We start from the raw sequence: 12,686 nt of genomic DNA, 5'->3' as shown, positions 1-12,686 counted from the left end.
TGAATTAGATAATTTCTAATTGCGATGATTCTGTGTAAATAATAAATCAAGATGAGCTAAGGAAAACTTGGAGAGTTACTGGTGAAAGATTACTTCAGACTGAGTGAACAGGGAAAGCTGCCCTGAGAGAACAAAGAGAGAAGGATGAGCCATTCTCGCTATTACTTCAGGAGCTGAAAGGCAGAGCCTTTAAGATGGAAACAAGCAGGCCCATCTGAAGAGCTGAGAAGCCACTGTGATCTATATATTGTAATGTAGAAAAACAGGGTTACCAGATGAGCTCATAGTTGTAGTCAAGACTGTGACACACAGGGTCATATCAGCTGTGTTTTCCAAGCTTCTGGTTGCCAGATGCAGCAAACAAATATTGAAATTCAAATTTAATTGCATGTCTGGTACATACCCTAGCCATCCTAATGTGGGCAGACATTGAAGGATTACAGTCAGGGAGGGTCATGATTTGATCTCTGCCAGGCATGCTTTGAGACCTAGAATGAAAAAGTTTGAGTAATATAAAGAATCATCAACTCAATTTTGTTTTGTTAAACTTCTAATGATGATTAATCTATGAAGATATACATATATACACATTTATATATTAAGATTGGAAACATATGAAATACATATAAGATATATATCATATATATAATAAGATTGGAAATATAAATTGAAACTGGAGAAGAGACTGTGTCCAAAGTGATTCATCTAACAGGAGTCCATGTGGAGACTAGAGACCATAGGTGGTGTAAACAGCTAGTGAGGCATTCTCACAGTTGAGGATAAAATCTGAGGAGAAAAGAGAAAGGACACTTAGAAGGAGAAGCCACTGAGGTTGGAATTCAACCAACTGTGCATGGCAGGATGAAGGTAAAGGTTGGAGAGCCTTTCAGGAATGAGAGAGAAGCTGGTGAATCTGAATGCTGCTGAGAGGCTGACTAAAATACTTGACCTCTAGATTTGGCGAGATGGAGGTCCTGATGATCTCTGTCAGAGGGGTCTCAGGAGAGTAGTGGAGATCAAAGACCAAAACACAGGAACAGAGAGATAAAGGATTCTTAGAATACTGCTGTGGAAATACACTTGTGAAGTTCTGTTGTGAAGCAGAATACAGAAATGGGGATTATGCTGAAGAGTGTGAAGAATGAAAGAAAGCTTGTTTAATTTTTGATTATGGAATATATTTGAGAATTGAGTATATTTAGAACAGCACACCTACCAGAAAAGATAGGGAAAAAAAGAATGGCATGCCGTGCGAAGCACTCATTGCTATGACCAAGGAGAACAACTTAATTCTTCAGAAGAAACACATTAATTAAGAATCAAGGGAGAAAAAACTCTAACAAATGTTATTAGAGACATCGTTTGCACAAAATGCAATGTATTCGATATTCTTTTAAATAAAATACAGAAAACCCCAGATTAATTATAATTCTTTTAATTACCTGATATAATTCAGGTCTACCAAATTTAGAACTTAAATATTGTTGAAGAAGAATAAAAATCATGCTATTTCAACTAGTGTTGGTTAAAAACTTATTGTTCACTAGGCTCTGAACGGTGAGAATTGTGTCTATTGCAACTTTCTGTATGGAAAATTTGAACATGATGTCAAATCATGATGAGGATGTCCTCTGCCTTTAATATCTCGATCCAACAGGTAGTGACTAAAATTTCACAGTAGTGTGGTGCTTTACAAAACACATCTCCCACGAAACACACATGGAAAGCACATTCAAAGACATATGACCACTGAGTAGGAGAATGTGTTGATGGGACCATTAAATGAAATTCTTTTCTGTTTCATTAAGATGCTATTTTCTTTTGACTTATTTGAAATAGTTACCATGTAAGATGAATTGCATTATTTGAAAAACCTGTGTCCTTATTCTAAACATCTCCAGAGAGAGTAGATTAAAATGCAGAGGGTGTCTAACTTCTTAACCCATCTTCCCTGTGATATAAACCAGCATCAATTCCATTCTATAAACCCTGCTAAGATTACTTGAAGAAATATATAAAAAGATATTTTGTCTGAGAACTGTAATTAAATATCAGAAATCTGCGTGGCTGTATAGATAATGCTGTCTTCCGACATGCATTTTCTTAAAGACACAGAAGTCTATTTTTAAACTGTAACATAAAACTACTCCTGCTTTTCTTGGTCAATCCTGTTGGGTGAGCTATCGCACTGATTGGAGTAATTCAAGGGTTATGCAAGAGAGCTTGGCATGTCAGGTCACAAAGCATACTGATTTGACATTTAGAGAAAAAAATAGTTCTCTTATTGTTAACAAAAATATGTGATGCTAAGCTCATTAGGTAGTTACTTTGAATATTGACTAATCACTACATATAAAATTAGGACAAAAATATAAAAATTGGATTCCACAGAATAACTTGTATTTGCTTATCCTTCCGTAGAAGTTGGACATAAGTGAGAATAAAACTCATTCGTATAAACAGGAAAGTAGAAGATACTTTGTTCAGACCTGTTTCCTTTGATTTTAGAGAGTTAAATTATTATCAACATCTTGAGCATGAAAGATACATTATGCTTTCAATAGAGAAAAAGGAATTAAATCCTTGAAGAAATTAATTATTTGGATCAAGAGAGAAGAAAAACTCACAAATAGAAAGAAATGTTATTCTCTGTGAAATGCTATACAATAATATAATTATTTGGGGACCCAGACCCTCACAAATGCATTCTTTTTTGAAATAAGGATGATTATAGGTAGTTAAAATGAAGGTCTAATTTGGGGCAGGACTGTGTAGAGTGCATGAGTGTCTCCCCTCATTCAAGCCCTAAACTGGATGAAAAGTCCAAACAAAGTAAATCACCTTAATACCGCTGAAGTTTTATCTTACGGTTGAGGAACAACAAACTAATGCAATTAATCATAAAATTAGCCAATGACATGACACGTGTTGTGGTGACACCCACTCTGGGAGCATATAAAATGTCTCTGCAGGGAGAAATGTCCACACCACAGTGAAGTAGCACTTCTCCTCTCATCTACGCAGCAACAACCTCAACAACCAACACCATGTGTGGCAGCTACTACGGAGGCTGTGGCTACGGAGGCTGTGGCTACGGAGGCTGTGGCTATGGAAGCTGTGGCTACGGAGGCTGTGGCTATGGAAGCTGTGGCTACGGAGGTCTGGGCTGTGGCTATGGCTCCAGCTATGGCTGTGGCTTCCGCAGACTGGGATGTGGCTCTGGCTGTGGCTACGGATATCGCTCCGGCTCCCTCTGTGGCTATGGATGTGGCTCTGGATTTGGCTGCTACTAACTGAGGTCGCCGTGGGAGACTCTCACCTTCACACCTGGACATGGGATTCACCAGTTCTGACACTTTCTGCACCTCATGGTTGGAGGCTGATTATCCTGTATCACTGGTGTTAGACATGACTTTTTCTGAAGACGGGAACTCTGGTGCTTTCTTTGTCTGAACTACATCTCCTTCCTTTCCTGGTTATAACTCGTGAAAAGTAGAAGAATGTGAAAATCATCCTGTGAGCTCCTGCCAGGTGTCTCATGGGTGATGTTATCAATGATCCTGCCTTTTGATTTTCATACAGATTATTTTTCTCCATTTTTCTAATAAACTTCTTCAATCCAGCATAAAAATATTGGTTCTCTTTTCATTTAATATTCATAGCTATGCTTTGAGCTTTTAAAAAATTATTTGTATAGGGGCGCCTGGGTCGCTCAGTGGGTTAAAGCCTCTGCCTTCGGTTCAGGTCTTGGTCCCAGGGTCCTGGGATCGAGCCCCACGTCGGGCTCTCTGCTCCATAGGGAGCCTGCTTCCTCCTCTCTCTCTGCCTGCCTCTCTGCCTAGTTGTGATTTCTCTGGGTCAAATAAATAAAATATTAAAAAAATTATTTGTATAAAAGGAAACAATTACCTTCTTTAGGGGTTATCTTCTTTTTATATTTCTTCCTTTTTTTTTTGGTAAGATTTTATTTATTTATTTGAGAGAGAGAGAGAGAGATCACAAGTAGGCAGAGAGGGAGGGGGAAGCAGGCTCCCCGCCGAGGAGAGATCCCAATGTGGGCTCAATCCCAGGACCCTGAGATCATGACCTGAGCTGAAGGCAGATGCTTAACTCACTGAGCCACCCAGATGCCCCTTCTTTTTATATTTCTAATTCAATTGCTCTACCAAATCCTTGACTTGTGACATCAAGAAAGAACCAATCTTTGAAGCTGTCACTTTCTACTTTGTTTAAGCTGTAATAATGTTACAGGGTTATTGCTGGGTTATTGTTAAGATAAACGAGATAGTATTTGCCAATTTAGTTAAGCATTGCCTGGAAACACTATATATTCCAAGTGCTTTTGCATCAAAATCTCCATCTATTGAAATTTCTTATAAGATATGAGTGTTGGAAGGAAAAATAAAACAAGATAAAAACAGGGAGGGAGGCAAATCATAAGAAACTCTTAACTATAGGGAATAAACTGAGGGTTGCTGGAGGGAAGGTGAGTGGGATCGGATAGATTAAATGGGTGATGGGCATTAAGGAGGGCACTGCGGGGCGCCTGGGTGGCTCAGTGGGTTAAGCCGCTGCCTTCGGCTCAGGTCATGATCCCAGGGTGCTGGGATGGAGTCCCGCATCGGGCTCTCTGCTCAGCAGGGAACCTGCTTCCCTCTCTCTCTCTCTCTGTCTGCCTCTCTGCCTACTTGTGATCTCTCTCTCTGTCAAATAAATAAATAAAATCTTAAAAAAAAAAAAAAAAGGAGGGCACTGGGGATGAGCTCAGGGTGTTATATGCAAATGATGAATCATTAAATTCTACCCCTGAAGCTAATGCTACACTACATATTAAGTAATTTGAATCTAAATAAAATCATTTTTTAAAGATTCTATTTATTCATTCGAAAGAGAGAGAGAGGGAGAGCATGAGTTGGGGAGAGAGAGAGGGAGAAGCAGACTCCTTGCTGAACAGGGAACCTGATGTGGGACTCCATCCCAGGACCCTGGGATCACGACCTGAGCCAAAGGTAGATGCTTAACCTACTGAGCCACCCAGGTGCCCCTAAATAAAATCTTGAAAAAAAAAAAAAAAAACAGATATAAGTGTTGATGTATGATTCTGGTTTTCTCATCTTTGGTTTGGGCATATGTAAGCAAGAAGTATTTCTTACGCTTGTTCAGCTCATGAGATAAAGTGGATCAAACCACCCCCAACCTCTTTCCCCCTAACAAGTCTTGCTATGATTTCATAAATTATTTTTAAAAGATGATGCCATCTCTAACACCCATTACTTGTTTGTGTTTAAAGCTGTTTGGTGGCATCCTCCATACTTGTTTGTCCTGAGTCATTTCTTTCCTGTCTGGTGTGTGGTTTTATAGTTGTAACTGCAGTTGTTTGCTTTTTCCACAGTGAGAGAGAGTGTGTGTGTGTGTGTGTGTGTGTGTGTGTGTGTGCATGCAGGCGTGTGTGTGTGAAACTCGTGTCTGTAAACTTATCAATTATTTTTTTCTTAAAATGTGATTTTTCGATTTTGGACATGAATGAGTTCAAGATTGTATTTAAGGTAATGGATAGGCCTCAATTCACAGGGCAGGTTGTCAGGTTCAATTTCAAAATTGTTGACATCTCCAGAAGGAATTAAGATCCCTGGAAATATCAAACCCCAAAGAGAGCAATTTTCCTCCATGTACATCTGTGTGAGGACTTGTCTTTCTTTTTCACTTTATTTTTGAAGCTTAGAATTTTTCTTTAATATTAAATAGAAATTAGTTGATCTATGCTTGTGCATCTAAAGAAACAGTGCGTTTTATAACTATTTTGGTTTGCTTGGTAAGTCATAACAGTTGGACACAAGCGATGCCTTGGATGTAGGGTCACAAGCCAAGACTCTTTTTAATTATGGTTTTCCATGATCTCCCCCCAACATATCCTTTAATGTCACCCAGAATTGATTAATAATCTTAGCAGCTCTACCATATTGAAACTGACATTAAATGTTACCATTATCATCCCCAAATAAACATCCATTTTTGTGCTCACATTGGATGGCCCACTTCTTAAAGTCTTCAAATTATGTAGATCTCTAATTGCATTTGAAAAACATGGACATCTTTTACACTCTACACTATTCCTTATTTGTGTCTCTTTTTTACCACAGTGACAAGCCTCTACCTCAACATCATTGCGTTCACCCTATCCAATAGCATACACAAAATACTTCCTAAATTACCACCCTAAAACTTAAAACATAGGTCTGCCTCTTACAGGCTCATGACATTTGACAAATTGTGGACTCTCTTGGAAATTGGTGTTCTTATAAAAATGTTAGGTATAACGATAGAACCAGCCTTCTTCAATTGTTCTGAGAATGTTCATATCAAGTAAATGTAACTTTTTACTATTTCATGCATGGTTTATTTTCTGATTCTTTGCATATGAAAGAGTTATTTTTTGTCATACTTGTTCTATGCTGCTTATGTAATTCATATTCCAAAGCTCTGTGTAATAATATGTATTTATAATCTAAATAATAATAAGTAACATTTTTTTGGCTGTTTATCATAGGACAATCACTTGCCAAGTCCTTTATGCACATTATCCTATATAAGCCCCAGAACAACTCTACAATGTATTAAAATTATCCTGTTTTATAGCTGAATAAAAGAGAAATGAGTTAATTTTCTCACTGGCAGTTTTAATGTGGCAAAGAGATGTCTCATAATTACCTATTTGTTGTCTCTGTGTATGTGAATATAAAACATTGTTGGTTTTTCCTGCCTAGATAATTACAAGGACTTTATTCCCCCCACTAAATGCAAAAGAATCTCCTGGGATAAATTTAGTTACTAGTACCATTTGTTATTGACTAATATAAAATTGATATATTGATGATCAAGTTTATTTTTAACTCTTTTTCCCCATGATTTTCTTCCTTCATCCTTTACTTTCTACCTGCCAGTTAAATTATGAAATTCCAATGCTCCTTTGTGAGACATCTAGAATCTTTGGTGTACATGATTTTCTCTACTTGGCATAATTGTTGTCTTGGCCTTTTTGCTCCAAATTTTAGGGAAGCCTGTCAGTCCCTTCCCCTATCTCAGCTTATGTTAAATTTCCTATCTTCAGTAGAGGCTGCACATTTCTCATGACAAATATATATTTCTCCTTTTTGGATTTGTTATTTGCTTGTATGGTTGTAATAGCATTATCCATCCCCTGTCTCTTAAACATTATGAATTTTAGAATTAAAAAAAAAATCTGTTAAAGTGTTCTCCCTTCTTTTGCAATAGTGCTATTCTGATGGATGAGCTTATTCTGAATCCTTAGATCAGTTCTTTGATTTTTGATAACATGTTTTCTTTTTCCCAAATGGTTTTATCCTTTAAAAGAAGAATCTACATACCCAGTACTTAGGTTTAGTACTTGTTCCATCAGAATTTACGTGTGTTTATATGCAAATCTTTCATACACAGACAATTGTAAAGGAAGATGTTTAGATTTTTAATTTTATTTAGCTTATTTACAATAGTTACTATTCTTTTTTTTTTAAAGATTTATTTATTTTAGAGAGAAAGAGTGAGAAAGAGCATGGGGAGAGGTCAAGGGGGAGGAAGAGAGACTCTCAAGCGGCTCAACATGGAGCCCAAAGAGGGGCTTGATCCCATGACACTGTAATCATGACCTGACCCAAAATCAAGGTCAGATTCCTAACTACAGAGCTGCCCAGGCACCCCAGCAATATCTATTACTTTAAGGAAGACCTTATGGTACTGGCAAGTGGAGGTAGTCATTTCTAACACTGTATATTCTATTGCTATGTTTATTGTGAGCCTGTCTTACTGATGTATACTAGACATTGGTGATGTTCTACTTCAGATTCTTTCCATTTTCTCCCTAGGTGAGTTTTTCTTTTCCTTTCTAATATATAGAATTTTAATCTATTTACTTTTTCTCTCATGCAGTCTTGCCAAATAGCATGAAGAAATACTCTCAACATTCTTGCAAATAGATGACAATACTTGCATATTTACAGTAATTTCTATTAGTTTCTTGAAGCATTACAGATATTTTACAGCATTATTATCATAGTCCCTTCTTTTCTGAAGATATTTAGAACTTGGTGAATTGAAGTTATTTATGATCATATTTTTGATCCTAAAGTCAATATATATGCTATATTCTTTTTTGATTGCATATTTAGTACATATACTTTATAACAATGTTGAATCAGTCAAGGTTGCTGATTGTCAACAGCAGAACAAATATCAGATATCAAATAAATAAAGGACTTAGCAGTCTCAGATTTTCTGAAAAGGTTATGCAGCCCAGGAAAAATGAAATAGCAATTTTTAACATCCCATTATGGGGGTTCTAGGGATACATCACTGTACCACTTCTTGAGTAAAGGCATTGCAGGTTGTAAGAATGAAGTTTGGAAATAATTATCAGAAATTTTATGCCTTCCCCTGCTTATATGTTATATATTTGCCACTATTCTCAATATATGATGATTCCTTCCATCACCTACTTGCCCACAATTCTCCCTCCTGAATTTGGGCTCCAGTGAGAAAGTGTGCTACAGTGTTATATCTATCTATCTGTCCATTGATCCATCTATCATCTACCTATCCAACTAATTTCTTTCTAAAGGGATATATTTCCAATCTCTTTTTGAGGGACTTTGGTAATTTATCAGAGTAGCTAAATACTAGGAAAAGAGACTATCTAAATTTTTAGAGTGCTATTGTCATAGAATCTGAGCTCATGTTTGTATAGAGACCCTGAATACAGGAATTACCTCTTATAGGGTTGAAGGCACACAAAGACTAAATGTCAGCCAGAGTTTTGGTCCAAATATGTCTCAAAATGGGATTAATGGCCCCATAAGCCCAGTGTGTAGTAATTTCTGCAATCTTGTGGGCATAAATAGCATAGGCATACATAGAAGCTAACTAAATATTTACAAGGTTTCCTCACCAGTATATTACAGTCGAAATGTTAAAGTGGAAGACCTTGAAGAAATATTTAGAAAGAGAAAAAGGAGCATTTTTTATAGCAATTGTCTCACACAATTATGGAGGTTGAAATGTCCCACAGTCTGCCATCTATAAGCTGGAGAACCAGGAAAACCAGTGGTATAATTCAATCCGAGTCTGAAGGCCTTGAGAACCAGTAGCACCAATGTCTGAGGTCAGAAGAGGGGTGTCCTGATTCAGGAAGAAAGAAAATTGCCCCTTTTCTGCTCTTTTTTTGGTTCTATTTATGTCCTCAACAGATTGAAAGTGCCCATTCAGATCGGTGAGGGTGACCTTCTCTATTTAGTTTATGAACTCAAATGCTCATCTCATCTAGAAACGTTCTCACAGACACATCCAGAAATAATGTTTTACTAGCTATCTGGGCATCCATTAGCTCAGTCAAGTTAACACATAAAATGAACCATCACAGCATAGAATAACAGATTATTGCCACCACTAAAGACTGAAAAGATATAGGAATTGTAATACCCGTCATATACACATTTGATTCATTGTTGTTCCTCCTGCAGAATTCAGTTTTTGGCAAACCCTCCATGTAAGTTGCAGCACAGATTGCTAGGTTTCTGGAGCAAAGCCATATTGTGGCAGATTATATTCACAGCTCAAAAAGAAGCTCCTGGCATACTAATGGACCCAAGCAGAGACTGAACATCTGTCACTATGTAACATCAAATGACGATGGTGCTGACCTTCATGACTGGGTGCTCCCAGATCCACCAAGCTATAAATTCTGGTAGACTTAGCAGCAAGAATCTAATGTTAAGTGACAATATAGATTCAGAGTCAGTTGGAGCAGGTGCAAAGGTCATGAATGATTTGAACTTGTTACCTCTCTAAAAGCTTATCTAGCCCAAAGCCTACCTCTAGCTCTAAAGCCTTTCTGTAAGCTCACTGTTATAGCCCAATGGGGCTGTTCCAATGACTAAAGGGCAGAGAAAGAATATATCAGGCATGGCTCATGGATGGGTCTTCTCAATATGTTGGAATTTGCCTGAAAATGGACTTTTGTTGCACTAAGAATTGCTCTGAGAAAGAATAGTAGGGGGGAAATATTCCCAGTAGGCAGAACTTTCATGCGGTATTCCCAATCACTAATTTTATGTGGAGGGAGTTGTGGTCTGAGGTAAGAAGATACAAAGACATCTGGAAAGTTATTAATAGTTTGGCTAGTTTGTCAGGGGTCAGAAAGAGTAGGCTTACCCAAAGAAATCTGAAGAGAAATTGTGTAGATGGACATATCAGAGTGGATACAATTATGTAGATATTTGAGTTTGATGTCAGTTTTCACCACAGTGCAACTACATCAGAGAAGACTGTACTAAAGAACCAGGAGGACAGTGACTCGGCTAGGAAATATCTAACAGCTTCTGTTATCTGCAATAGCAGCACATGTTCAAGGGGGCTCAAAAATAGAATTACCATAGTGGCAGAAATGGGTCTCCTTTTACAAAATGGATAGGAGTTGGAATATCTAATCGGCAAGCCCCAGAGTATTTCACTGAGCCCTTAATGGAGCACCACACTTAGAAGATACCAACCAGGTCTTGATGGCAAATTGATTTTATCAGACTCCTTTCATATAGATGGAAGTTGCTATTTAATAGGAATGATAGATATTCAGGTATGGGTTTGCCTTTACTGTCCACAGGGGCATGACCATCACCAGTCTCTGAGATATGTGGTGGCTTATTTATCATGACAGGGTCCCACATAACATTGCTGTGGACTGAGAAGAAGACGAAATAATCTTCTTCTGAGAAGAAAATGAAATAATGCACCCATAGTTATGGGATCTGTTCATCTTAGCACACCTCACAGCAACCAGTTGAAATGGCTTCTTAAAATGCAGCTAATGAAGGAGCAAAGGATTATACTCTGTGAGATTTGATATTGTTTCTACAATGTAGAATATATATCTATATCTATATACATATATGTATATATATATACATATATATTTTTTACCAAAGTCACCCTGTCCCTAATACGTAGAATATAGAGATCTGAGGAAAAACAAAACAAAACAAACAGAGAAACCTGTTGAAGAAAACTTCTCTTTCACCACCGCTCCCTGGGACCCACTTAATAAATCGTTATAGCATTTTTGCCTACCTGGTAAGAGTGAGCTCCACAGACCAGTAGATCAGCAGAGAAATTAATTACAGTATTGATTACTGAGAAGAGATATAGTTCTGCTATATAGAGGGAGTCTGAAGAGACATGTCATAAACTCACAGGATTTGTTGGGGTTGCTTCTATTCCCAAAGGACTGCTGTATTTAGGCACAAGAACTGAGAGGAGGGCTCAGACTTCTCAGGGATACGGTTTTAGCTACCTAGACCAGCCTATGAGGGCAATGTAGAATGGGTAACACAGGACAGAGATGATCAATGTCAATTACTGCTTAGAAACCAATTTGTAGCCGAAAAGAGACATTAGCTTGTCCAACTAATCTTTTGCTGCTGTTTAATTTGGTTTTGTTTTTGAGATTTCAGGACCAGCTATTGTCTTTAAGAAGTGGTGATAGAAGAGATTGAACATAATATGAGTTATGGCTGCACCTGAATGGGACAAAGAGTAAACTCTAGAAGATGCTTGTTGGTGCTTCATCAGTTAATGCTCTGCATCCATTTCAGTCATGCTCATGCTTTCCTCTTGCAAGCTGTTCAAGTTCTCAGAATGATGCCTTTGTCCCTTCAAGTGCCAATGAGTTCATGTCTTTGGAGCAGACTTTAGCATATAGTAAAATAGCAGCTTTGGGGCACCTGGGTGGCTCAGTGGGTTAAGCCTCTGCCTTCAGCTCAGGTCATGATCTCAGGGTCTTGGGATCGAGCCCCGCGTCGGGCTCTCTGCTCAGCGGGGAGCCTGCTTCCTCCTCTCTCTCTGTCTGCCTCTCTGCTTACTTGTGATCTCTCTCTGTCAAATAAATAAATAAATCTTTAATAAAAAAAGAAAAATAGCTTTGCAGACACACACACACACATACACTCAGAAGTGTTGAAGGTAAATGAATATATGTAAAAAATACTATACACTTTCAAATGAACTTACATTTAATGAAAAATAAACAAATAATAAATAAAATCAGAATTTTCCCGATTGTATTTGTGCACACATGCAAAAATGAATGCACGTTTTTACCCCATGGAATAATTGGATATTCTAGATAATTCATGAGTTGGTGATTCTTTTATCATGGGTGGCCTAGGATTTTAGATACCAGTGTTAGAATAGAAAATAGTACTAATATAATAGAGAATCTTTATATAAATAACAACAGGAACTATCCCAGGGATCAGCAAACTAGAACAGCTCAGTAGAAGCCAGAGCACCAGTATCTTCCAAAGCAGCATGGACAGTAGCAGGCATAACCATAGCCACCCCAGCCGCAGCCATAGCCACGACCCAGGCCACTGTAGCCATAGCCCAGGCCGCCATAATAGTTGTCATGGTAGTACATGGTGTCAGGAGTGGAGGGTTCAGTTGAGGAACAGAATCAGTTCCTTGAGTTTGAATTTCATAATGTGCACGGGGCCTTTTATACAACCTGAGTGGTATGTGGGAAGACCACCAGCAGATCGACTCATTTCCGAACAAATAGACATTTATTTTAAAAAATCTGAAGAATTCTTTATAACCAATGTATTCCCGACTCTTTGCTGTAG

The 12,686-nt window shown here is 37.9% G+C and overlaps 2 protein-coding genes across 2 annotated transcripts; one reads left to right on the top strand and one right to left on the bottom strand.

Annotated features, from left to right (window-relative positions):
- The first annotated feature begins 2,780 nt into the window (after positions 1–2,780).
- On the top strand, positions 2,781–3,293 carry LOC123940808 (keratin-associated protein 6-1-like). Its single transcript, XM_046003706.1, has 2 exons — positions 2,781–2,832; positions 3,025–3,293. The coding sequence occupies exons 1-2, from the start codon at positions 2,781–2,783 to the stop codon at positions 3,291–3,293; spliced, it is 321 nt and encodes a 106-aa protein (XP_045859662.1).
- A 9,041-nt stretch (positions 3,294–12,334) lies between these two features.
- Positions 12,335–12,481, bottom strand: LOC123939858 (keratin-associated protein 22-1-like). The gene has a single exon (XM_046001844.1). The coding sequence runs from the start codon at positions 12,479–12,481 to the stop codon at positions 12,335–12,337; it is 147 nt and encodes a 48-aa protein (XP_045857800.1).
- Between the last annotated feature and the right edge of the window lie 205 nt (positions 12,482–12,686).

The sequence above is a fragment of the Meles meles genome, chromosome 4, assembly GCF_922984935.1.
Source record: "Meles meles chromosome 4, mMelMel3.1 paternal haplotype, whole genome shotgun sequence".
In the NCBI taxonomy this organism is placed as follows: Eukaryota; Metazoa; Chordata; class Mammalia; order Carnivora; family Mustelidae; genus Meles; species Meles meles.
This window is presented reverse-complemented; position numbering and strand designations above follow the sequence as displayed.

Coding starts and splice junctions, on each gene's coding strand:
- LOC123940808 (XM_046003706.1), top strand. CDS start 2,781: ATGAGTGTCTCCCCTCATTCAAGCCCTAAACTGGATGAAAAGTCCAAA. Junction 2,833..3,024: donor GGATGAAAAGTCCAAACAAA/GTAAATCACCTT, acceptor TCATCTACGCAG/CAACAACCTCAACAACCAAC.
- LOC123939858 (XM_046001844.1), bottom strand. CDS start 12,481: ATGTACTACCATGACAACTATTATGGCGGCCTGGGCTATGGCTACAGT.